The 26,035-nt window shown below is 54.6% G+C and overlaps 1 protein-coding gene across 1 annotated transcript; it reads left to right on the forward strand.

Annotated features, from left to right (window-relative positions):
• The first annotated feature begins 3,185 nt into the window (after positions 1–3,185).
• Positions 3,186–24,863, forward strand: LOC119113418 (uncharacterized). Its single transcript, XM_037237735.1, has 7 exons — positions 3,186–3,295; positions 18,805–19,027; positions 21,285–21,446; positions 21,941–22,057; positions 23,249–23,417; positions 24,010–24,050; positions 24,729–24,863. Exons 2-7 carry the CDS (start codon positions 18,890–18,892, stop codon positions 24,861–24,863), a joined length of 762 nt encoding a protein of 253 aa, XP_037093630.1. The 5' UTR covers positions 3,186–3,295; positions 18,805–18,889.
• Positions 24,864–26,035: the final 1,172 nt, after the last annotated feature.

A 26,035-nucleotide genomic window follows, 5' to 3' on the forward strand; every position in this document is an offset into this window, starting at 1 on the left:
CATTCTCTCGGTTTTCTCCAAGGAATAAGGCTAATACTACTGTCTTATCCATGTCAGTCGTGATGTCGCAAAATGGACGGCCATTCGTTGCGTCGTAGCCGGCGGTTACATGTGCGGACGCTGTCTGGAATGCATCCTGGCACTCGGTGAACTCTTGGGCAATATCTTCCAGATAGCCTTGTAAAACAAGCGTCAAGTGGATGACATCACATTCAAGGCAAACGACGTAAGCGGGATAATGAACATTCCCGCATACTTTTGGAGCGCGATGGGCTCAGCGCTGATGTCCTTAACCTATTGTAAGCTGTACATGCCTTAGATGATAGGGTTAAACATAAATCGGGTGAAGTTTTGAAACAGAACAGGCTTACACACATGCGTGCCTGACAGGCTTACGTTTAATCCGTAATGGAATATTATATATGCAAATGATCTAATGCAAATGAAATAACTGATAGTATGTGATTCCAGTACCTGTACACTCTAATTCGTCTTGCGGTGGCTGTTTTCCATTGACAACTAGCGGGAGTAATTCGCTGCTCTTCAGTCATGCCTCATGCCATGGCGCGCTGGTCCAGGATGGAGAGCAACTATCAACTACGTATTTGTTGATAGCTCGATCGCTGACGGAGCCGATAGCCCGATCGTTGACGGAGCCGATAGCCCGATCGTTGACGGAGCCGATAGCCCGATCGTTGACGGAGCCGATAGCTCGATCGTTGACGAAGCCGATAGCTCGATCGTTGACGGAGCCGATAGCCCGATCGTTGACGGAGCCGATCATCAGCGACCAATTCATAACCAGCAATGCCGAAAACGTGAGCCACATCTTTTTTGGTTCCATCGGCGACAAGGGCGTCATTCCGTGCGTTCCTGCCACGCTCAGACGTTGAGCGCACTTTGGGCTGTCAGCTCCGCGGCCGTTTTTAGACAGCCTGTCCGCTCTGCGTGACAGTGCCTGAGGCCTCGCGTGCGGCAGGTCACGTGACACGCGGACGCCACCCGGTGCCGGCTGGCAGCGACCGGAGCGGTTGGCAGGACCACGTGACCTGGAGCCGGTCCATGCTCTGTTTGCCACCGCGGAGGCGTGGCCGGCGCCGCGTGACGGACCGGGTCAGAGCCGCCGGCCGCCTCGGGCGTCACTTCGCTGGCGGCTTCCCACGACTTCCCACCGCCGCAGGGATCCAGTGAGCACAAGGGTCGCATTGGAGATGGTGCACACGTCTGATGTATATGCTATGTTAGGGGCGTATGCAGGAATTCGCGATTGATGAAGGGGTGCGAAGCTTATTTTTTGTCAATGGAAACACAGCATACCTCACTGCAGCCACGCCGAATTTCCTGTGTGGTTTAAAACAGTATTGCGCGTTCTTGCCCTACTTATTTTTACGCGCCTGTTCGAATGCTTTTATAACATGCACTAGCAAAGTATTAACGTATCCAATGAAATCGATTGGGCGCATGTGCATCTGGAGAGGCAGTGTGTGCATATGCCGCTGTATCACGTGGCCGAAGGAAGGCATCGGAGCTCGGATAGAACGTCAGCGCGTCCGATCGACCAGGTGACCTCCGACCTCCCAGGTCAGGACTGGAGCTCGGTAATGCCGTCCCGGCGCTGGTGAGGTACTCAGGGGTCCTGCACTCCAGGGCAGATGCGGTAAGCAGATGCGGTGTGTGTGTGTGGGGGGGGGGGGGGGTATCGTGCTCTCCTGCAGGCATCGTGCACCTGAGGGGCAAACGAGATTGCTGGCAAAAAACATTGTTATTTAATTTTGTGAGTCTTCAACACTGTGTCAGTTTGAGCACGATTTACGCAGTTTTATTCATGGAACTGAAACCATATTTTTAGGCTGAAATTGCGGTTTCCAGAGGAATTCACACACCAAACCAGCAACAACCTCCGCTTAGCTGGGTGGACTCCCTGTACATCCAGTTCAAAACCCAGCACGGAAATGACCAGGTAATTGCCCCCTCCGACTTGTTTGACTGTACAACCCTTACTAACACTGTGAATGAGTGGTTGCAGCTTATTGGATGCTTATAGCGGCTTCCATTAGAAGGCTTTGGCTAATAACCACTTTAAGCCTTCTCATGTATGATTTTCCTTGCCTATTACATAAAACAGTTCCTTCGGGTCTGCACCACCTCTTCGCCTGCTTCTTTGCGTTTGTTTCCTCTTCCTAGCTGGGAGTGCCGCGACTTGATTTTGCCTTTCTGGTGTTAACGTACGGTTTATTAGCGTACGGTTTATTGCGTCGCTGGGCCAGAGGGAGGGACATTCTTGATTACCTGTTCTTGGGTAACAGTATGGAAAATAAAAAAGACCCTCCACCACCAGCGTCGATAGCTTTCGCAGATTACCCATTGCGCTAGAATACCGACAAGATCCTTCGATATCTTAAGCATTCGCCGCATATGAAATTCTCCGTTTACTGAAGTATGCACCGGCTGAAACCTTTAAGTGCTGACATCAGATCTAACGTCGAGGATCTATACCGTGTTCTGCTTCAATTTGCTCTGCGTCAACACATGGGCGTCTCCACCACTGGGTTTACTGGGATGCGGATGCCGGATCTTGGGGGCTCCCTGGATGATCTGTTATCCACACAAGTTGACATGTGAAAAGATTGCTTACTCGAAAACATTTTGATCTAAATTTTCAAGAGTTTCAGAATGTTGTCTGCTCATTTCATATCCTTCAGACGCTCTTGTATGGCGTTGTGGCATTTTGCCAGCGTTTTAGTTCATGTCCAGGCAGAAGATGCATGCCCATTGGCAGTATTTCACGGATTCTGGACGGATTTGCTGGCGCCGAAAACCTTTCCACGGAACCAATCTTCTGCTAGGTTAAAGAACTTATTGGTAAGCTCATCCACTGCAAACAAAACTGGACTATGAAAAAATCCGGCCACGTCTTGCACAAAACGTTCCCGTTTCGGTGAGCGCCCGGGACCACCGGGGAGAAGCCCGATGGCGCGCCGGTTCGCAGTCGCAGCAGCCTACGCGATTTCCCCACGCGGAGCGACGCCGCGGCGACACGGTCGTCGGCCCGTCCGCGCCGCCCGTGAAATTGGCCGTATGGACGCGGCGGAATGTCAGCCGAGGCGTCGACGCGGCTGGCTGGACGAAAGCGCGCCGGGCCGGGCGGCGGAGGCGGGGCGAGCGCTCGTGAGTCGCGTGGAGACGGTGGCAGGGTGAGACGGCCGGGTGGGTGTGCCGCGCGGTGTCGCGAGTCGGGCGCGCGGGTGAGGAGCTACGATATCGGGGGAGGGTGTTCGCATTGGAGCACGTGCAGGTGAGTCAGTCGGTTATGGCGGCCGAGATCGTGACGGGTTTGCGTGGAGGATAGCCCTGTGCTGCAGCCCAATAGATGTACAACGTGTGCAACGTAATTAAAGTGAAACTGACAGAAGGTGACAGGACAAGAGAAACAATTATTAGGAGAATGTGCGTAGGCCAAGTGGTGCACGTTTGTACCTTGTGTATGTATCTGCTATTCCTTAAGCTGTAAATGTGCACCATTTAAAGTGGTTCACCTTCGTCCATATTTTTCTTCGGTCTCAACATAAAGCAAAAAACAATCACTGAAGTCGGACAAAATTACATAGTACCTCATTGTTCTCGAGACACCTTTATTTTTGCAGGCTTTTATCGTCCCATGACGTATCAACTTTTGTTCACGCCCATGTATCTCCCGCCGCACCCTTGCCCATCAATCGGACATAAGATGGGCAAGTGACGAAGCCCGGTTTTGTCAGCCCAGATTTGTCCAAATCGGTATCCCATCAACCCGGTGAAGTTAGCAAACTGTACAACAGCGAAACAAAACCGACAAAAAGTTTTGGTTTGCAACGAGGACCTCAAAAGATAAACTGTGCCTTATAAGATGACATGGTTGATAGCTTGAAAGACACCAGTCTGCTTCGCAAGAAACACTCGTGATATGTGAAAGCCGTTTTGATGTTATCATCCGATGAGAAGAGCATGGGATTTACGTGCTCGAGAGGAAATCCTGTTTAGGCTAAACTGCGTTAGCGTAAACGTGCCTCTTGTTTTGATTGGGGACGGGAAAAGACGTGACAGGCATCCCTACAAAGCATAAACGCTTGGGTGTTTATTATGCGAATGAAGTTTCGGAACGCGGCCCCAATTTATCATTTTGAACCTTCCAGTTCCATTTCAAACGAACGTTTTCCTTATATTTTGTCATCTTGACTGGGCAAACACGTTATTCGCATTACTAATTGCAGTTTTTCTTTTTAACGTAGTGAGGCGATCTCGCTACCACGCCCGAACGTTAATCAATTATGTCATCGGACACGCAAAGATCAGACGGATTTCCAAATCGCATAGTGAGCCCCGCCAAGACAGACGTTTGTTTTCTGTCACGTTCCGTCACATCATGCATCAGCTGCATGCCAAGCAAGCAAGCGTTCATGTTCCTATGTACGGCACGGAGTCCGAAACTGTATAAGTTGGTCAGATTGGTGGCAGGAATAACCAACATGCCAGCCACTTCCACTGAGCGTCGTAACTACATAGTTTGCTGGCCCTGTAACTACCATTTAATGATACGTACGTCACATTAGCCAGCTGCGAAATTGAGGAATGTCGGTAGCGGTACCAAATAGCTGGTTGGTGCAAAAGTGTTAGTGCGTACATACTAACATACTGCTAACACACCAGATAACGACGATAGGTAAAGCAACAGCGCCATTTATAATACCACACCTCGTCTCAATCATTCCGTGAAAGTGTTCGGCGATACAGTCCTGAAAATAATGTGTTCTTCAGTGCGCTTTTGTCCCCTCTTGAAAAAGCACGATGGTGGCTACATCTAAGCTGTGGTGCCCACTGGAGGAAAAGCAACGATTAATCTTGGCTGGTAGCCGCCTTACACCTCAGGTCATTTATTACCGGAGTATCGGCGTGAGGCGCCGACCTGCTCCGCTAAACCATTCATAATGAATCTCGATTTGAATACTAAGTACGCCTGGGGCTCTCGCACCTGGCCGTCGTGCCGCGTGTCGTCATGATTTACGGGTGTTTTTCTCGAGCCGGACTTCTGGAAAAGTTGAGACTGACGCAACGCCTTCGAGACATGAACTGTCGCGCGTGAGTGGTGGGCTATGGGACCTCCCACACGCCGGATCCTGTTAGTCCATGGCACCAGTTGGCTGGGCGCGCGGTGCCTCCGCCGTCGTCTCACTCGATGCCAGCGCTGTCAAATCTCCGCCGACGAAACCGGGCCATGTACCAACACCGTCCCAGCGTCGGTGCCGCAGGTCAGGTCACGTGACCATCTCGGCACGCCGGCAGACAGTTCACGTGAACGCTGCCATCAGGGCGCTTGGGGTCATGTGCTAGTCGTGCAGATGTTTGCGGATGGTCTGGTCAGATAACAGATCACTGAATGGCGCAAGGTGTCGGTTCGCATCAGAGTTATTTAATTCCCTCAGTTGACAACTTAACACTCAGTAACAACTGAATTACTCCCTGCAGCGGAATCCAGCAAGGACCAGGGAGTCTTAAAGTTCGAGCATGGTAGTGCGCTTGACAAAATCCATGAGTAGCTATCACAGAGCCAGTCCATGTGCCAAAATAGCGTTCCTTTAAGTACAAAATTGGTTTAAAATACATCAGCCCCAGCAGCCCCAGCGCCCGCGGTAGAGTAGCTTCATTTATGCGGACGCACGCGAGGGGCTGGCAAGGGGTCTGGGACGAGCACGGTCCAATGCGTTAGTGCACCAATCATGACACCCTCCAAACAGCCGAATGCATCTCTATAGTGCGAAGGGTCTGGCTGACGGTCGGCTCAATACAAATGCTGTTCACAAATGAGAAGACACCTCTTTCTGGAAGCGATCACGTTTCACTCATCAATCGGTTTTGGCGTGAGCACCAAGTGCAGCGGAGGTCTCTTTTCACCCCCACACCCCGGTAGCTGCGCGTGACAGTGGATGGAAGGTGATAATCCGCTTATTCGTGAGAGAGAACCATTTAACGCTCAGCTGGGACGGCCTCTTCCATGTCCTGGGTAAGGCCCTCACCGTGTCCGCGCAAACGTAAACAGCGGGCGGTGCTCGGCCACAGCGAGTAATTTCAAGCGTGAGGTAACTTTTAAGAAGATCACGTTGGTGCGGATCTACCCGATGAGTTAAGTGGTTTTCTGACAGGACATGTCAAGCTGAGCTGATTGAGTGATTCTCTTTCGCTAACGGGCCATATTTAGCATGATAAACGCGGCCGCGTGACGTGGTGTGTGGGATTGGCATATGCATGAGCCTGCCCATCAATTTATGCGTTCAGTTTGAGGTCATCATGGCGTGCCACCGTCCCTCACTAAACACTGATCCTTTCCAAGGCTATTCACAGCATGCTTACAATGTAATACGTTTAGAAGCGCAAACAACAATGTTGACTTGGTCGCCTTGGTAATACAAAATGAATAATTTTGGTATACTGCTGAGTTTACTCGAACCGCGAAAAGCGAAAAAGATACACGAACAAAAGACGAACAATAAATATAGATGCTAATGAAAAAGATATAGAGCGAAAAATGCACTACATGCTGTTTAACATCGCACAATCTCGTGCAGACATCTGTGCTATTTCGGTTTTGCTATATCGGTTCGGATTCCGACCCGCGACGCACGGCATTGATTCCGACTCCGGCTCCGTGTCCACACTGCAATCGATCGTGGCCCAAGGATGTGTAGCTCACCTTCGGAATCTTTTCCGATGGAGTTGATTCCAAGCAAGATTCTATAGAAAGGATCTCGCTAAATAAACCGTTTCATTGGCTACGGAAACGGTTGTTTCCGACATATATTTGGCTCACAAAAGAGCGCTGTGTCTAGTGCTTGACGAGCTGCACAACGAAGAGACTTCAGCAGAGGAACATTGGTTATTTATTATCCTTAGATTACAGTGAACTTATCACCGATTTTAGTCAATAGGGTTGACTAGACGCTGACTTAGACTCGCAAGCACTTTGGAATGAATCGATTCCACCTTGAATCATCGGTAGTTAGGTTGATTCCGGAGCCGATTCCGATTATGCCAGTAGTCGGGCTCAAAATGACTTCATACATATTTATGTCGTATTAATGTCGCATTCATTCTGTTTATTATGGTATTCATTTCGTTCAGCGGAATGCTTGCCCTTTTGGGCTGCACTCACAAAGCGTCCCGAAGACTTATGTCTCACCCATTAAGTTTCATCTCGAAAAAACGTGGGAGACGGGCGGCTATCGCCATCCATTGTTCGCCCACCTCTGTTCGATGTTCTGAGTCTGTAGCTGAGACACGAAATGTGTTACTCAGGAGATGTGGCGGGGGCACCGGGACAGCTGGTGTCAACGGCAGCGCCCCTCGCCCGCCCCCGCCCCCCTCCCCACTCGGCTCATCTGCAGAACAGGATCAGCCAGCGGTCTCCGCACTGCATGATGGCATGTAACGTGTCTCAGGTGGTATTTGACAACTACTCTTCGCGAACGATGCACGAGGCGCCTGTCTGACTCCCGCGTAGCGATGTGGCGTTGGAGCCGACTGTAGCACTGGAGTACGACTGAGCCGACTGACCACCAGGTCACCAGCGAAACGACCCCTGACGTCATGTAGCGAGGCGTACCGTTCAGCGCATCATGGTCCCTCACTTAGTTGATCAGCACATCATCGGCCCTCACCTGGCCCATCAGCACATCGTCAGCCTTCGCCTGGCCCATCAGCACATCATCGGCCCTCGCCTGGCCGATCAGCACATTATCGGCCCTCACCTGGCCCGTCAGCACATCATCGGCCCCCACCTGGCCCATCAGCACATCATCGGCCCTCACCCGGCCCATCAGCACATTATCGGCCCTCGCCTGGCCCGTCAGCACATCATCGGCCCCCACCTGGCCCATCAGTATATCATCGGCCCTCACCTTGCTGATCAGTACATCATCGGCTCTCACTTGCCCATCAATCAGCACATCATCGGCCCTCACCTGGCCCATCAGCGGCTAATCGGGGTCAGAGCGTGATCCGTAATCGGTCATTGCGATGACAGGGACGCCGCTACTTTCACTGCTAATTCAGGCTCGACCGCAAAGCAGAAGCTGCATCTAAGTCGCAGAGCTCGTCGGCACTGGAATGGCGAACTCGGTTTTGCTGCAAAACCTCGCTTGCGTGGCTCGGGTCAAATTGTTGTGCCCCGAGGTCGTCTGCTGGACGCATGCCTGGGTCATGTTTCTGTGGGTGACGTTAGGGTTAGTCTATCTGACGGACGACAGAACGCGCTAGTGAGTGACACATTTTGCTCGCATGAATTGACAACATATGGCTGGATTTACCGGAGAAGTGTCTGCGTCTAAAGGGCGAGCAGTACACAGGCTACCGGCGATGTACTGCCACCGAGAGGCGGTGCCAAGCCAACGGAGGTGACTTTCTTTCCAGTGACACGGGCAATAGGTGTCGCCTTGGATCTCCTCCAGATAACTGCGACAGCTCTCGGCAACAATTCACAATGGCAGAATGACAGTTGGCAGATACACAGCGACACAGACATAACAACAGGGACGGGACCCAGGGTCACCGTTGTGGTCACTGGCCACACGGGGAGGCTTGTGACGTCAGCAGCAGCGTCGATGCTGTGAAATCGCCCTCACGTTGGACACCTTGCTGATAGGGCTGCCTGCTGCCGGTTTTCATGGCGCGGATTGCATTGTAACCAACATCAAACGCGAAAGGTGTTTTGGTGTTCAATTTTAGGGCATGCTACACCTTCCACTCACATTAATCGGTTCGGTAGGTTTTAATACTCTCTCCTTCGTATCATATTCCTTTATGCATCCATGCATGTCCGCACGGAGGCTTGCCTCCCGCGTGGGACGTGGCATGCCGTTGGGGTAGATTTACAGCTGGGCCGCGTTTAGGTTCGGGCTGTTTAGGTCATCCACGTTCTGGTCAGTCGCAGCAGTGGGTGAGGAGCAGTTCGTGCTTCATATGTAGCTGCTGCACTGGCTAGGAGGGAGGCCCACGAACAAAGCACTCTATCGTGCTTACCAGGACAGAGACGTGAAAAGCCAGAGTAATATTTGGCGGCGAAACTCGCGAAGATCAGAACTCAGCGGCGACTGGGTCCCACTCATGCATAAAACTCCCCAGCACTATCTGCACACCGCCGTGCCATTCAGGGATAGCATCAACGTGCAGACCCAGCCATGCTAAGAGCGACAGCATCAGTCTGATGCGATGTCTAGTGGTTTGCGATGACGCCAGTCTAGCTGACGGGTCTGGTGTACAATCCTCAATGTCCCGGCTTCGCAACATGTGCTGCTGGGGTTCAATGATACAATCATCACGTCCCGAAAAGGTTTGCCATTCAGTTTCGTTCACTGCATTCGCATGCGGAGAGTAGCATCTACTTCCTGGGTCTTGGCTGAAAAGTTGGGAATTTCAGCGATCGTGCACTGTCATGCCTTTCAGCCGCCGTTCAGCCAGCCGACGGCATGACACAATGCGGACTCTGATGCATGCCGTGACCTCGGACTCGGGGTCACGGCACCGGAACTCGTCACCTAGATTTGGACTGAAGAAATGTTGAAAGAGTGAGTTTGGAGTTCGGAATCAGACTTAGCACGCCAGGAAGTATTGAAACTGGACTGTGTCCAGTTTCCAGTCCAGTAAACATTAGGCCGCCCTCCCGCCAGCCCTACCCACACACTACACACAAAGCACGCCTACTGAGCAGATCGTCACGCTTGTTGAATTATGGTGCGAATCCGAGGTTTCAACTGACGCTTTGAGATGTTAATAGACCGTCAGTGATTGCATTCTCGCTGTTGCAGATGTACTGCGCGATGCATATATATATATATATATATATATATATATATATATATATATAATCTCTCTCCACAGTTGTTTTTCACACGGGGCAGGTTCAGATGATGTGACTGCGTCGTGTCTTGGACCTCGCGCTGCGTATATCATTGAGGATGGAATAGATTATTCCAAAAGATCAGGCCAACTAAAAGACGACACACATCGGTGAGCTACTTCATAACTTGATTTGCCCTCAATGATCAACTGAAGGTGGTAATACGACATATACATATATATATATATATATATATATATATATTATATATACACGCACGCACGCACGCACACCGTGTGTTAGAAAACAAAAGGTGAAGCTCGGCGCCGAAAGCCAGTTTGATTGGGCTCAACTACACTTGTTACCAATGTGTTTGTTCCAGAACACAGGATACCAACAGTGTACCGGACGTTTTGTTGTGTTTGGCGGTCGCTGTCTGGATAAAGCTCTTCTTTTGGCTGTTGGTGCAAGCAAGAATAGCTCCTGTTACGATTTGTGTCTTGGTGCAACTGAAATTTTAGTGCTGGGTCAAATTTTGAGAATAAGCACAGTTCTGAGCCGTGCCGAGTATTTTTTCACACCCTGGTATTACGATAAACGGTATTGGATTTACATCAGAAAGCTACACGGCGTTTAACTACACCACTTGATTGGTCAGTACTTTAACGTCTTTGCTTAGTGTTCACTGCCATTTTATCAGACTTTTTGTTGTGCTTTCGACCGATGTGCACGTTCGTCTGCTTTATTTGTCGCTTTTTCCTTCGGGGATGCTTCTACCCGTGATTCATGTCAGCGATAGGACACAACACGGCGACATTGAAGCCCGGCGACCATGGAGGATGGCGTGGGCCGGCGGTGGTAAAACCACCCTCACCAGCTGCCTTGGTTCACTTTCCGGCAACGGCGGCCGCAGTGGCTCGTGGGAATGTGTAACACGGATCCACTCTGTCCGCTTACGCCGGCAGCGGCGTGCGGTTGTCCTACTCACTGAAAATGCCGCAGCCGAGTCTGCGCAGCGGCGGTTTCTCCTCGTTAACGGCCGGCTGCTGTCCCACCTTATGTGTGTTTATAGTTGTCAGGAGGCCGGACGGGCCGTGCTCATCACAACCGCATGGTCCGAGTGTGTGGCAGGCAGTGCTGTAGGGGAGGTTGAGGAGTTGGGCTGTGTTCGTTTAGGTAGCAAGTGGGGTTGGCCGATGGAGTTCGTGGATCTGGATCGATTGATCGGTTGATCTCACCGATCTGGGGCTTACTGTGCTCTTCGCTCGCTTGCATTGCCCGGGCTCGCAGCGCCAGCGAGTATTGCCAGCCAGCTGATGGATTGATTGATTGATCGGTTGATTTCATCGATCGGGAGGCTACTGTGCTCTTCGCAAGCTTGCAATGCCCCGGCTCGCAGCACCAGCGAATATTTCCAGTCAGCTCTCAACGTGGAGCAGCAGTCGGTGCTCCTCCGCCAGAGACTCCGCGTCGGTCTGGAAAAGTTCATTCGTATGACGAGCGCTTGTGCTGATGTCTGTATATTCATCACCAACGCCATCTCCACAGGTGGGAACATCCAGTGCCACACGGGGTCGAGATCGAAGCCAAGGCCTTCGCTTTGTTTTGTTTGCCTTGGCTCCAAGTCCGGGGACTTCCTGAGATGGGTTTTTGCAGCGTGATGACAGTGACCGTCGTGTCCTTCGTTATTGTATATGACAATAAGGCGACACGGCAGCGGGACTCCTACACGAAAACACAGGGAGCAACACGCACAACCCGAATGGATTGATGTGATGTGCCATGGAACCGATATGATGCTCAGAGCATGTTTGCTACAGCCAGCAGTGCCGCAATTTGTCAAGACAATTAAGCCCAAGGGAACGGAAACACATCCTTCAATGAGCGTTCCACCCACTACCGTTCCGGCTCATGCCCAGCGATCCACCGCCACTTACTGGCAGCAGCGACTGCACAGCAGGTGTCCACCGGGGGAAGGGGGGGGGGGGGGGGTGGATAACCACGGTGCTTTACCGGTCGCGAGACTCTGCAAGCGGCAGGACTCTGTCCCGCCGACGGGCGGAAATTGCCGTGGGAGCTGCCGGCGCGCCGGCCGGGGGAACGACCCTCCGTTCCCCGCGGTGAGACCCGGCCGGGACCGTGGGACGTCGTGACGTTACGGCGCGTCGGCCGTTAACGATGGCTGGGGCGCCCCGAGTCGGGCGCCGCCGGCTGGGTTACACGTGGTTCCCACCGGAGGCACCGAGCGGCCACCGAAACGTCATTGTGGGCGAAGCGGTGACGGCGGCTTCTCCGGGGGGGGGGGGGGGGGGGTTAACGAAGCGGGGGGTAGATTAACGGGGGCAGGAATCCTCCGCGGAGTTGGGGGGGGGGGGGGCAGCAAACGCGATTGATGTTGTGATCCGCAAGAAAGATCACCGCTCGTATTCATGTGCGACGTCATGTGGTTAATGTTCAGGTTATTCCAAAGATGGGGATAGCCACCCTGGGACTCCCCTCCTCCTCCCCTTCCCCCCTGTAGACGCCCACCAAATGTGTCCGCGCTGGTAGCACTGCGCATTACCCATAAACACGCATGACACTTGACAACACTGACGCCGGGCGAAGGCGGAGAGAGCGACTCTAAGTCACCACGCACGCCCGGAACGGAAGTCAATTAATTCCGAGCAGCACCGCGTCAATGCCGTTTTCCGGAGGTGAACGTGCGCATTCACCACACGTTAACCGCCGTTCAGCGGGCGTCCGCACCGGATCGCGCCCGTCTTTCTGTGCGGCACGCGCCTCCGGGCGGCGCGACGGCGGCCGCGGCGGCGCGCGCGCTGGCCGCTGACCCGCGCAGCCCGGCCGTGACCGGTCCCGGCCGGCCGGAAACGGGCCGTTCCGGTCCCGGGAGCCGGTCACGGGCTGACAGCGCGGCCCGGGGAGGCGCGGCCGGCGGGCGCTCCTGCACCGGCTGACCCCGGTCCTGACGCGGCGGGGAGGAGTCAGGCGGCCGGCGGGCGCTCCTGCACCGGCTGACCCCGGTCCCGACGCGGCGGGGAGGAGTCGGGCCGCTGGTGGGCGCTCCTGCAGCGGCTGACCCCGGTCCCGACGCGGCGGGGAGGAGTCGGGCCGCTGGTGGGCGCTCCTGCACCGGCTGACCCCGGCCCCTGCGCGGCGGGGAGAAGTCAGGCCGCTGGTGGGAGCTCCTGCAGCGGCTGACCCCGGCCACTACGCGGCGAGAGAGGAGTCGGGCCGCTGGTGGGCGCTCACTGGGAGGACGCTCCTGCAGCGGTGGCGGCCGGCAGCGGCGCGGCGCAGGAGTCTCGTCGCTAGCGTGTGCGAACTAGACGGGACGCCTCTGCAACGGTCACGGCTGGCAGACTGCGGCGGAGGAGGCGTCAAGTCACTGGCGTGTGGAGATTTGGAGAGGGGACCTTTGGCTTGTGGCCCAGCTGGAGGCTCGGCGTTCCTGTCCGAACTCAAGATCATCTGCTCAGAGCGTTTCTCTCTGTCTCTCTTTTTATGCAAGTACACACGCAGTGGCCTACACCCCTTACTGCTTTACTATCGAAAACTGGGCTTTGGATGGAAGCGTGCGCACTTGCCCCCTAGCCCATTTTTTCTTGCCGAGAATCTTCAGTATTGTGGGGATAGGACCGACCGTGAGTGGCGGGATGACTCAGATGTCTGAGGGGACCTGCTTATGCATAAGCGAAATTTTAACCAAACAAACTGGGAGTGCAAATAAGATCTAGGGGTCCATTCTTGCCATGTAACGCTAACGCAAGTCTATGACATGCTGATAGTGCAGTTGGGTCCACCTATAACCATAAAGTTTCTCCTGACGCTATGTGCGGAATCACTGTCATGTCTTCTCAAGGTGTATAATTTGCATAACGTGTTACAAGTGAAGGGACACATCCTTTGTGAACTTTAAGCGAAGGTATCTGAATTCAAATCTTCCCAGTGACACCTGAAAGCTCCGCAAGTTTGCATACGCTAGTACGCCGCTTGCATAAGAGAGATTAGAGAGCTCGCGACGGAGCCATGCACGAATGGAGTCTCGCGCTCCCCCAGATGTGACTCTCTCTCTCCCCCTCTCTCTCTCTCTCTCTCTCTCTCTCTCTCTCTCTCTCTCTCTCCTCTCTCTCTCTCTCTCTCTCTCTCTCTCTCTCTCTCTCTCTCTGTCTCTCTCTTTCTCTTTCTCTTTCTCTCTCGCTCTCGGAATGTCATGCTGCAGAGAGACAGTGGCTCTAATAGAGATTGTTCCAGAGCGAGAGGCTCCTCTGAGGCATATTGCTTTGGATAGAGGTGCTCTAGAAAAGGGTGTAGAGGGGCTCTTTGAAACTAATTCAGATGTTTCGGAGAAGATCGGTCCGAGGAGGGGCGCCCCTAGAGGCAACTCTAGACCTCAGCTACCATCGCGACCTTTCGACTACCCCTAGAGGCCACCCATAGGGTCCCCGAGTGGTGATGCGGACCCGAAGGGAGGTCTCGTCAGAGATCTGCGGTCACCCGGCTCTGGCATGAGGTCGGACGGGAGCGCATTCGCGTCAGCCGGAATGCCGCCGGCCAATATCGGTAGGTGACGTCACCTGCCGGAGGGAAGGTGACGTCACCCCCTCCCGGAGGGGCCGGGGCGTAGAGCTGAACCAGACGAGCCAAACTCGTGCTGAGTCCAGCGCGATTCGAAATCTCGTTATTTCAGGAGATCCTGTTACGACACGAGCCTCGGCAATGTGATGTCCTGTCACGCGAGGAGATCCCGCCTCGTCAGCGGGTCCTGTCGTGCCAGGAGATCCCGCTGTGGTAGGACGTCCTGCCATGCCAAGAAATCCTGCCCAGTGACAAAATCTCGCCTCGTTGAAAAATTCCTAAAAGTCCGAAGATCTGGCCACATCAGGAGGTTCTGCCACGCTAGGAGATCTTGCCACGTCACGTAGGAGATCTTGCCACGATCCTGTCACGTCAGGAGATTCTGCCACGTCAGGTGATCCTGCAACGCCAGGAGACCCTGCCACGTTAGGAGATCCAGCCACGTCAGGACGTCCTATCGCGTCAGGATAGCCACCGGCCGTGTGGCTGACGGGCCACGGCTAATAATCAGGCGTGCCTGCAAACAAAGGGCGGCAGTAGTCCGGTCACTGAGGGCTCTGCCCGTCCAGCGTTCCTCTCTTTGTCGCCGGGGCTAACAAAGCGGGGGCGTTAGGAGCCACCTAAGTGGAGTGTTTCAATGGCATCTGTGTGGGGGAGATCCTCCTCTTTATCCCATTTAACGACTTCCACGTCAGACGCGCCGGCCGTGGAACGCTTCCTGGTCCCGCGTGCCGCCCCGTGGTGGCGATGCCATGTGTTGCGAGTGGAGTGGCCGCAGCGGGCTAATTGCATCAGATTCTCCTCCCGCAACTGTTGGCCCACGCCGAGGCTAACGGAATCACCCGGTGCGACCATCTGAACGATGTCCATAGGCCACTGTTTGGACACCGTTCCGCCGCGGCAGGCCCATTCATTCTCCATTCATTCGCTGGCGAGATCCCACAGCGCGCTCTTGTGCTGGGCCAGGCCGTTAAGAGGCGTCGTGACGACCAGGTCAAGGGTCAGCTACCCCGGGAAGCCTCAGGCGGTGCGGCGTCGCGACCGCCGGGCCCGTGGCGCAACCGGACGGGGCGGCAGACGCCGGGGGACCGATTGCAAAACACGGCGCCTCCGCGCAGCCTCCGCGTCCCGCGGCGTCGGGAAAGTGAGAGCGGCAAGAAAACACGCCAGGAACGCGGCCGGGGCCGGGCGCGCGCGGCCGGCGGAGAGGGCGGGAACGGGCCGGCGGAGGGGCTGCGCGGGATGGGACCACGGATCGCGGATCGCGGACACGTCCGTGTGAACTCGAGACCGCCGAGACTGCTGAGACCGCCAAGACCGCTGAGACCGCCAAGACCGCCGAGACTGCTGAGACCGCCAAGACCGCTGAGACCGTCAAGACCGCCGAGTCTGCTGTCGGGTGATGGACCATGGGACCACCGACCTGCCGAATCGCCTTGGCGCCATCAGCGTCGCGTGGATGCTCAGCATCGTCAAAAGACCAATGAGTGAATATAACCCCGGCTACCCATTTATTCAGACATCATCATCAGCAGTGGAGCCATCCGACCAATGAAACAATAATTTGCGGTGATCCCGGACCACCCTGCCACCGGCAGATTCATAGAAACAGCGCCAGTTCTCCGAACCAGGCTGGTATCTGTTAACTATTTGAACAAAACGAATGCTGAATGTGGCTGCAGATGAGTTGTCACGTATGACAGCAATGATTGAAACGGAAACCATAAAATAATCGAAGATTGGGAGGCTGAGCAGAGAACACAGCAGTCGCAACAGGGTGTAGCGTTGTAAAAATAAGTTGGGTAGGGAGAAGGCAGGGACCCTGTCTCACTTGTCAAGCGTTGATGGGCTTATACAGTAACCCAGTCTGCTGATTCGTCCCAAGATTTGGCCCGCTTTATGTTGTCATTAGGTTATGTTGGACGAAGAGCCGTAGAAACTTGAAACTGGTCGCTCGCCATAAATACACTTCCTCCGTCTTGTTGTTTTTGTTCCGCTGGGTTTTTGTTTTGCTTGTTTGCTTTTGCACGCGTTTGCCAGATTTCTTTGTAGGGATTTGAGATGGAAGCCAAGAGTACCAGCTGGTGGTTGGCATTGCTCAGCTGTATGTTTGAGATGAGATCGAGACCCTTGAAGGACGATCCTCAACCTCACGTCCCTGAAGCGCCAGCCTGCCTGAGCCCCCGACCACGCATACCCTGGGGTCGTTAACATGCATGCGCTTTTGTCGATAATGATTATCATTTGGATTTCAGGACGTGCCGACTGCATTGGTCACATGGCGCCCATTTTGCGCTTCTGTTCTCAAAAGCGTTGCTTTTGTTCTCAAAAGCGTCGCTTCTGTTCTCAAAAGCGTTGCGTCGACAGCTGTTTCGTCAGCTCACGGCAGCATGCGTTTGACCCGCGTGTACCATCCCCGCGTGGTGCCCACTAACGGAGCGAGCAGGCACCTCTGAGTGGTCGAAAGGACATGTGGCGCCTTTTGCTGAGGTGCTCATCCACTTTTTACGCAAACCGTCTGCATAGGTTGCGTAACTTTGAATTCCAAAACCACTTCACGTAAAAAGCTCGAGGGTGCTCCGAACAGCATTTGCTTCCTTCTATGCTTGAGTCACAGTATCGTGCTTTGTTTAATACCCATGCTGAATCTCATGTGTCCTAACAAACTTTGTGCAGATACATACGCTATCTGCCATGTTTTTTGGAAACTGCTGATATATTATTTAAATTCGAAATCTAGGGTTCACCACCATCTAGGATGAATGCGGGGGTTATGGTTTATCCGTTTAGTACCACAGAGCTGGTTAACAGCGCCATTTGCTGTCGACGATGTCTATGATTATCGCACATCGTAAATGATTTTGACTCTTAATACCTAAAATTGGTGTAACAACTAATAGTGTCACAGTTGTTTATCACTTGGGTCCCAATCAGCCGGCATAAACGTGCCTGCATCAGCACTAAACTGAAACACGATCACACATGGTGGATGATCAAACGACGCGCTTTCGGTTTTCGGTCTCCCTTTTTTTCGGTTTAAACAGTTCGGCTGGTCCCGAACCCCCAACGCGCCTGCGACCATTTTGTGATGATGTACACTTATCGACGACCACAAAATGCGCTAAATAGGCGAGTAAGAGATAGGTGCGCACTGCTGGATCACACGGGCAATGAACGAATGAAGCCGCCGTGCCAGAACGGCGTCCATTGGAGCCTGTGGGCAGTGTTTAGATCGTCGCGCCTAGCGATCCCGTTATTTGGTCTCCAGCAAATCGACCGTCACAGGAAACGCGTCACTGAATTTCGTGTGACGTTTGTGTTAGAAGGAAGTGAGCCGTAGGTGTTGTGGTGTCGAAAATATCCGACCCTCGGTGTATCGGAAGGTACTGGTTGTGCGACGACTCCTGGAATAGAAGTGGGTGGTCAAGGAGAGCTTACTGAAAATGACAAGAAAATAATTGCATAAGGCCTTTCTTGCTCATATGAGGGAATTAAGCGAACCGAATATTGTTGTCTTAGTGAAATGTGTAGAATATTCCGACATGATCTCCTGATGCATCGGTGCCATATAACCAACCTAGTCGGTGTGCCCCAAAGCCCAAATCATCATCATCATCCTGATGCACTGGCAGGTGCTTTTTGCAGGAGTTTGCTCCCTATGCTGTAATGCTATATAGACATTCAACTTTCGCAAGAAGTGATGGGGACCGGCCCAACGGATCCTCATGTCCCACCTGTGCTTCCTTGATCTCAGCATCGCCACGACTCCGTGGTCATTCTCTGGAACATCCTCGTGAATATCTGGATAGCGCAAGGAGTGCACTGACCCCGGCCATCGAGCGGGCGAGTGCTAGGTGGTTCTGCGGTCGACTCTGGGCAAGCGAGGAGGGGGGGGGGGGGGGGGGGGCACGCCCGGTTCCGCTCTCTGCGTTGCGGTCGGATCGCCAGACGCTGTTCCCTGTGACGACACGGGTGAAAACAGAACTATTGGCAGAGTGCTTGGCTTGTGACTTCCTGCCTTTCAGGTCCATAAAAACGTGCTTTGAATGATGAAGCGCTCTCGGGCGCGAAAACGCTTTTGGAAAGTGTTTGTGTCACGAATTTTCATGTTTGTGTCGGGCGCTACGCACCCGAAAGCTGTGAATCAGGTGAAAATTGTGTCTCCCCTTTCAGCTGAACATTATTGTACCTGTGACAGACCACGGGGAAGAAACGCAGTACGTGTGCTGAATCACCATGGCAACCGGTCTGATCTGCGACCACTGAGCTGTGCAAGGCGCGGAAAGCGCGAAATGTATGGTTTCGTTAATATTCGCCGACTTCTGCGCCGATGTTTAATCTCTACATTTCTCTTATTTCAGTCCGGCCTCGCCGTGGGGCGATGTCCTGAACACCGGTCCTTCTGACGGCACAAGCTCTTCCCCGCGCTGACGTCACAAGTTCACCATGATGACGTCACGGCCGCACAAGGCCGGGTCGGGCCTGAACGACCTGCTCATCTACCAGTCCAGTCAGGAGTCCAACGTCACGTCCAAGGGCTCGCTGTACCCGGCGAAGCTGGCCTTCAGCTTGGGCATGGGCAAGGTTAGTTCTGGTGGCCGCCAGGGACCGTCGGTTGCTGGTGCCGACATGACAGCATCTTGGTTGCTCGATCGCATAGATTAGTGGGCGTTGCGAGTACACTGTCGCAGTGAAGACATAAAAGGTGGCGTCCGCCTGAAATGACGAGTTTGAAATGGGAGACACTTCTGAACGAGTTAGGAGGCATCACTGATCTTAATGATGCAGTAGCATTGAGATGGCAATGGAAAGACACTGGGTCAAGGCCAGATCATTCACGCTCAGCTGCGATGTAACAGGTGACGGCACAATGCAAGGCTGGAGTCGTCTTCGTCACTTCAGCATCTCTGAGTCATGATGTGACGGGTGACGGCACAGTGCAAGCCTTTGTCACTTCAGCATCTCTGAGCCATGATGTGACGGGTGACGGCACAGTGCAAGCCTTCGTCACTTCAGCATTTCTGAGTCATAATGCGACGGGTGACGGCACAGTGCAAGCCTTCGTCATTTCAGTATCTCTGAGCCATGATGTGACGGGTGACGGCACAGTGTAAAGGTGGAGTCGCCGTTGTCAACTCAGCGGTGCTCATCTTAGGCGATTGGGCGCATCACACAGCACGTGGGTCCATTCCCTCTGCATCAGTCCAAACAAACCTCACCGATCGCCGGTGGCTCCACTAGAAAATACCCGTGATGGATGGGCGTCAGCCTCCATCGCCGAGGGCCGGACATCGCCGCCAACGCCTGCAATTATCGCATGAATTACGAACCGGTTACCTGTAGCACGCATAGTCGCCCAGGGCACTCCGGAGAAGGTGGGCGTAACTGGGATCAATGCGCCGCGGCTGGCGCACGTGTTAGTGACTTGGGCGATGGTCAGGCTGTTACCAATTGGTTGGAATTTATGGGGTCCCAGGTGATGCACTGCAGCGTTCGCCCAATGTTTCACGCTGTTCTTACGTCACGGAGAAAGGGATAGTTTCTTTTATGGAACGTCTTTCTATTACCGGCGCTGCTACAAGATTTGTGGTTTGCCGTTGCATGGAGTGGAGGAATTCACGGGTTGCGTGAACCGATGGGTGCGAATGTGGAATGGGTAACGGGTTGGCTAGGGTGCAAACGCGGGGAAAATCATGAGTATGGGTTTGGTTGTCGGTAAGGCTTCGGACAGATACTTTAAGAAATGCCATGCAACGCTATTGCTTGCGCTTATTTGTCATGCTGGGTTTTATTGACACGACTTTTGCGATTATTGGCGTAGAAGATGAAGTTTGGAAGTCGGCTTTTTAAGATTTCCCCATAGCTTAGAAATAAAGCGCTGGAAGAATGTAAGCAGATGGACAATGGGTGGGGACAACAAAGAAGAACTGGGTAGCGGCCGGGTACGGGCATATCTTCATGGATAGCAGTTGGATTGGGCAAAGTGCCATCCGTGTATGTCTCTTTTTTGAGGAATCGCACTGAACACGATGGCTCAAATAAAACGTATTTACGTAGAAATACTTGAAAACGCTCGAGAAAGCATCGAGGATACCCTGGAGGTCATAACGCAGTTATAACATTCGCAAAGTCGTAACGCAGCACCCGTGAACGGAATCGGTGTTTAGCCATGCTGGTTACCGGAGATCTTGGTAGTGTGTTTTGTGGACCTCGCACATTTGTCGCTGTGAACGTCATTGCTGGCGTGGCCTGTCTCGCACGCAGTCACGATCGAGTGTAGAAACATGCAGCGATTGAGGATCGAACTCGGAACCTTTCCTCTCGAAGCTTAATAAGTGATTGCCCAGCCGACTGCAGCTTAGGATCTCCGTTACTAATGCCATTATCCGATGCGCCAGCTCTCTCTCTCTCTCTCTCTCTCTCTCTCTCTCTCTCTCTCTCTCTCTCTCTCTCTCTCTCTCTCTCTTACGCAAGTCGAGGGCTACTGAAAGCTCCGATATCTTGGTAACTGACGCGGCACGTCTAATGTTTCCCCCGCCGTGGGGGCGGGGGAAACATGAGACGCCGCGAGTCCAGTGTTGGTGCTGGCTTGCAGCTGTTTCCTTGCTGCTGTTGAGCCCAGCTGTCTAATGCCGTTTCCACGGCTACTGCTCGGTTGTCTGAGCAGACATCACCAGATACCAACGCCAGAAGCACTGCTGGAGTTGGGCGTTCTGGACCGGTACCACCCTGTTGTTATGCACAGCTATGTGCTGCAAGCTCACCAGCTGCGGCCCGGCTGTCTGCTGCTGGCGGTCTGCTGTCTTGCTGCCGCTGTTCTCACGTGTCCGCTGCTCCCCAGCTGCTGGTCGGCTGTCTGCTGCTGGTGTTCGGCGTGCTGGCGCTGCTGCAGGGGTCCTCACAAGCCTACCTGGGCGGCGGTCTCTGGGGCGGCATCTGCGTCATCGTGTCCGGCGCCCTGGGCATCATCTCCTCCCGCCGGCCCTGCGCCTACTTCTATCTGGTAGGTCACGCCGACCGTACTTGTATCTGGTACGCCGACCATGTACGTGTTCTGCGATATGGTCCCGATCCTGTTCGTCTGTTCGCGTCCGCCATGTTCTGATGCTCGAATGGCTTTATAGATGATGTGGGAAGCACATGATATGCCCTGGTCTGGTATTGAGGTCCCGCTACTATACATGTAATTATGTTTGAATCATATTTGTTGTTTGTATTATTACGATTAGCATTGAACAATTTTCTTGCATCTTCCCACCAACAGTGCAAAATCGATTTTCGGCTTTCCAACAAGCCAGTTTTGTGTTCGTGATGTTTGTAATAAGTCACTTTCAAATCCGCTTGGTGACGCACATCGGTCGTTTGGTTTGCAAAACAGTCCAAATTCGTTGCGTTGCGGTGCACATGTTGGTGCATGCAGGGCCGCGACAGCGGCGCACCCCTGCCCGGGAGTGTGTCTGGCTGTGCACTACTGACCGACCCTCTGGCGCCCCTCAGGCGAGCTTCATGGCCATGTCAATCGTGTCTCTGGCCGTGTCTGGCTTGGTGGTCATCTTCTCAGCCATCGGCCTCGTGCGTGATGACGCCAGCTCACGCGCCATCTACGTCGATAGTGTGAGTTTCGGCATCTCGCGCTGCGGAGATAGCCTCCGTTCTGTCCTCCCCGGCGGTGGAGATGTGCTTGGATGTCATGGGTGGATCCGTAACCCCATAGGGCTCCATGTTAAGGGGATCCTGGAATCGGATTCTGGGACATTTTAGGGGCTCCATGACCGCTCATCGCTCCGCGTGATAGGTGCGCAAATAAGCCTGTCGCGTGGTCTTTGGTCGGATTATTTCGGCTGAGCCTCTGGGATGCTTATCCTTTACGTTAAGTGTTGGTAGCGATTGCTCTTCTCCGCAGTGGTTTCTCCGATGCTTGGCAGGGGGCGTGCGAAGGCACGTGGCCGCTGAAACAGTAACATGGCTAGATACTGTGACGTAGGCAAAACGTATCGTATGACGCATCACAAAAAATGAGAGGTGTGGCCGAATGTCAAATTCTCCCGAAATCCTGATATTTCAAACAAGTGTCTGCTATATCGGCCCCTATCGTGCGCAAATTTTTGGCTCGGGCGACGGGGGCATGACCACGTTGCCGCCCCCCCCCCCCCCCCCTCCCCCGGGCTACGTCCCTGGACATAGGTGAGGGTGCTTGCCCAGGTGAACGCGAGATGATACTTTGTTTACAACCATAAATTTCGCAATTTAATCCCTACAAAGCGCGCTTCAGACTCCAGTATTTATGCCCCGTTCGAACAGCGTCAAGGCGTGGCGGGACAGCGAGTGGACCATTTCACTGCCCCGGTGTATCCATTAGCGATTTGGCGCGCTTGTCAGGTACACTCACGCCCCGTCAATCGTCATTAGACCGCGACCATTTTCGTTTTAGATCTCGCCGGTCTGGAAAAGGCATTTAGTGCGCAGCGGGTGAGGAAAACACCGGTTGTCATCAGTGAACGGAGCACGGGACAGGGCCAGGACTTGTATGAGTTAGGAGGTATCAAAACGGTTGGAATGGCAGGGTAAGACATCCGGGCTGGATAGTTCACCGAAATCAGCCAATGGGTGTGAGATTGTTCTCAAACAGCTTCAAAGCTCCCGTCCGAGCGGGCACCAGTGACGTCACCTCGCTGAAGCGAACACCGATAACGTCACCCCTGCTGTGCGGACACCTGTGACGTCATCCCGTCCATCGTGCAGTAGTGACGTCACCCCGGTCCGAGTGGGCACCAGCGACGTCGCAGCCGGGCTGCTTTTCGGCAGGAGACGGGCGAGCCGCTGGCGTTCCTCGGCGACGTGGTGATCCGGCGTCCGGCAGTCATCTTCAGCGCCGTGCTGCTCGGCCTGGCCGTGCTGGACATCCTGTTCTCGCTCTTCTCCGTCGCCATCTGCTCGCGCGAGGTCTGCGCCGGCGGTGCCAGCCCTGGGCCGCGCCGCGCCGCCGGCGCTGGCGCCTCCGACTGGCTCTGGCGCTGGCTCGGGCAGCAGCGCGCCGACGCCGTCTACGTGCAACAGGTTCGGCAGGCCGGTGGCGGCGCAAGGAGCGCCATCTATGAGCGTTGGGTGGAACTAGCTGCCGCGGCGACGGCATGCTCGCTATGGATAGTTAAGGAGGCAAAGCAGTTTTATGCCTCTCTCGTCGCTTCCATGTGCAGTTTGTTGAACTCTGCGCTAGAGAGTTTTGTTTTCCGGTCTACGATCTGTGTTCCCTCTGTATTCAGGATAGGTTGGCTACCTGATTGCGCGGCGACAGCCAGTGGACGCAACACACGCAACTACGCGATGCGCCGTTGCTGTAGAAGCGCATGCGAGGTGTTAGATGGGGGAGTGAGATTAATCGCGTTATCCACTGGACACTATCGTCATGGGCTAGTGGGACTTAAGCTCGTAGAACCTTGCTGACTTTAAGGAGGCAGCCGTGTCAGTGTCTCCGCATCCGACCTGTAGCAGCGCCGTCCGTATTTGACCTGACCTCGGCTGGCGTTCGCTGCCGTCGGCTGACCGGCGCCGCTCGGCCTCCGCAGGTGCCGCCGCCGCCGGGCTCCCACCTGACCAGCCTGCACACGTGGGTGCCGGTGCCGCCGCCGGTGCTGCCGCCTGGCGCCATGTACGCGCGGCCGCCGACGGCCGGCTCGGGCCCTGGCGGCGAGCTGGGGCGCGTGCCCGTCCACCAGCGGGTCCGGAGCGAGCAGGCAAGTCCGGCGGGCGCGACGGGGGCGGCGAGACGGGCACAGAGGAGGGCACACACGGGGCGGAAGCATTACAGAGGGCGTATATGCAAATGTGTGACGCATCGCATCCACTGCACAGTGCAAAGACGTGCTATGCACACGACGCACTTATTTACGGGCCATGCGGCAAGTGACACACATAAGGCCGGCACTCAAGATGTTGCAGTGAGCTGATGCTGGGCAAAAACGTGTCGCACTGTTCACCTCCTGACGCTGTGGTGCTGCTCACTACTTCTGGAACGCCCCTGGATTGTTCTCGCTCTTGAATCACCTCTCACATTTCTTCTGAGTGGCATGCTATCGGTCATGAAACGGCTTGCAACTTGCATCGATGCAGTTCACCCCCAACTCTGCGCCCACCATGGGGTCCTACGCTTCGCCCGCCGCCGACGTAACGGCCTGCTTGACCCATTTGCCGCCAGGCGCCGCCAGCGGGACACCGCGAGCGGCGGGAACGGCGCCGGCAGCGCCGCCAGGCGGCCGCCGCGCCCGTCGGCCCGACCGACGCCGAGATCGAGTCCAGCTACACAGGTCTGGACCGCGAGATCGCCGAGGAGTTCATCACGGCCAGCATGGAGCCGGGCCTCTCGCAGCAGCGCGAGGCGCGCCTGCAGGAGATCAGCGAGAGTCTGCACTCCAGTCTGTAGCTCCGGAACTCTGACCCGGAGAGGCGGAATTCCGATTCGGATAGATGGAACTCGTGTCCGGAGAGGTGGAACCCCGACCCGCATAGATGGAACTCCGATCCGGAGAGGTGGAATACCGATCCGGATAGATGAAACTCATATCCGGAGACGTGGAACTCCGACTCGGATAGACGGAACTCCGATCCGAACGGATGGAGCTCCGGCCAGGAACCCCAGCTGCCGCCGTGGTTTATATGGGGACAATGCTGTAGAGCGCAGCGGTGAAACTTCTGCCTGCAGCAGCGCTACATCGGAGTGGTGGAACTCGAACCTGAAACCAAGCCGCTCCCTGCCTGTAGTAATGAAACACCAGTGGCAGCGAAGCCTCCAACTGTTGGAGGTGGTTCTGCCAACGACGAGCGGTGCGCCTGTGATCTGGAGTGGTGAGACTCCTGGCCTGTAGAGGTGGAACTCCGACCTACAACGTCTCCACTCCGGCCGGTAGAAACATAACTAGAGGAATGTCCCTTTGTCGCCCGTGTCGCCTGTAGTCTAAAGACCGGTTCGGTAGACAGTGACCGCACGTCAGATCGGTAGACAGCGGCCAACCGCAGCTGCAGCCTTCGCCCGAGGTTTCGGAAGTAACCCAGGTGGAAGCAGCGGATCACGGCCTCCCGACAGAAGGCGCACAGACCGAGCGAAGCATGGCTCCGGCCTGTTCGAGCTCGTTCACCGGGTCCGAGCCCACGCCTGCCGGAGACAGCGCTGCCTGCGGCGCGCGCAGCCGCGCACTGATCAGAGAGGAGGCCCCCAGCCGCGCACTGATCAGAGAGGAGGCCCCCAGCCAGCAGAGGCCCCGCCAGTCAGCCGGCAGAGGCTTCCGGGCGCAGCGGAGGGGAGCTGGACTCTGGGATCGAGACATCAGGGACAGGCGGAGGGCAGGGCCCAGGCTGGGTGTGGTCCGCAGGCTTCCGCTCTTTTGTTTGCGGTGTGCGTGAATGGCCTGAATGAGTTAGACCGCTGCTCAAAAGCCAGCACCTGAACCATGCACCTAATCGTACATTTCCTTGAGAATCAGTGCAAGCAAGCCACGGTTGTGCATGAATTAAGCTCAGCAAAACAAAAGGCGAGACAATCGCGTAAAACAGATGTCGCGCTAGTCCCCCTGGGATTGATGCAAATGCAGGTACCTG

This window comes from Pollicipes pollicipes, unplaced genomic scaffold, assembly GCF_011947565.3.
Source record: "Pollicipes pollicipes isolate AB1234 unplaced genomic scaffold, Ppol_2.1 Scaffold_7262;HRSCAF=8765_pilon_pilon_pilon, whole genome shotgun sequence".
Taxonomy (NCBI): Eukaryota; Metazoa; Arthropoda; class Thecostraca; order Pollicipedomorpha; family Pollicipedidae; genus Pollicipes; species Pollicipes pollicipes.

Bases quoted from the DNA above. Each gene is read 5' to 3' on its own strand.
- LOC119113418 (XM_037237735.1), top strand. From the start codon at position 18,890: ATGATGACGTCACGGCCGCACAAGGCCGGGTCGGGCCTGAACGACCTG. The intron at 21,447-21,940 runs GTAGGTCACGCC...GGCGCCCCTCAG, and splicing joins CCTGCGCCTACTTCTATCTG to GCGAGCTTCATGGCCATGTC. The intron at 24,051-24,728 runs GTGGGTGCCGGT...ACCGACGCCGAG, and splicing joins CACCTGACCAGCCTGCACAC to ATCGAGTCCAGCTACACAGG.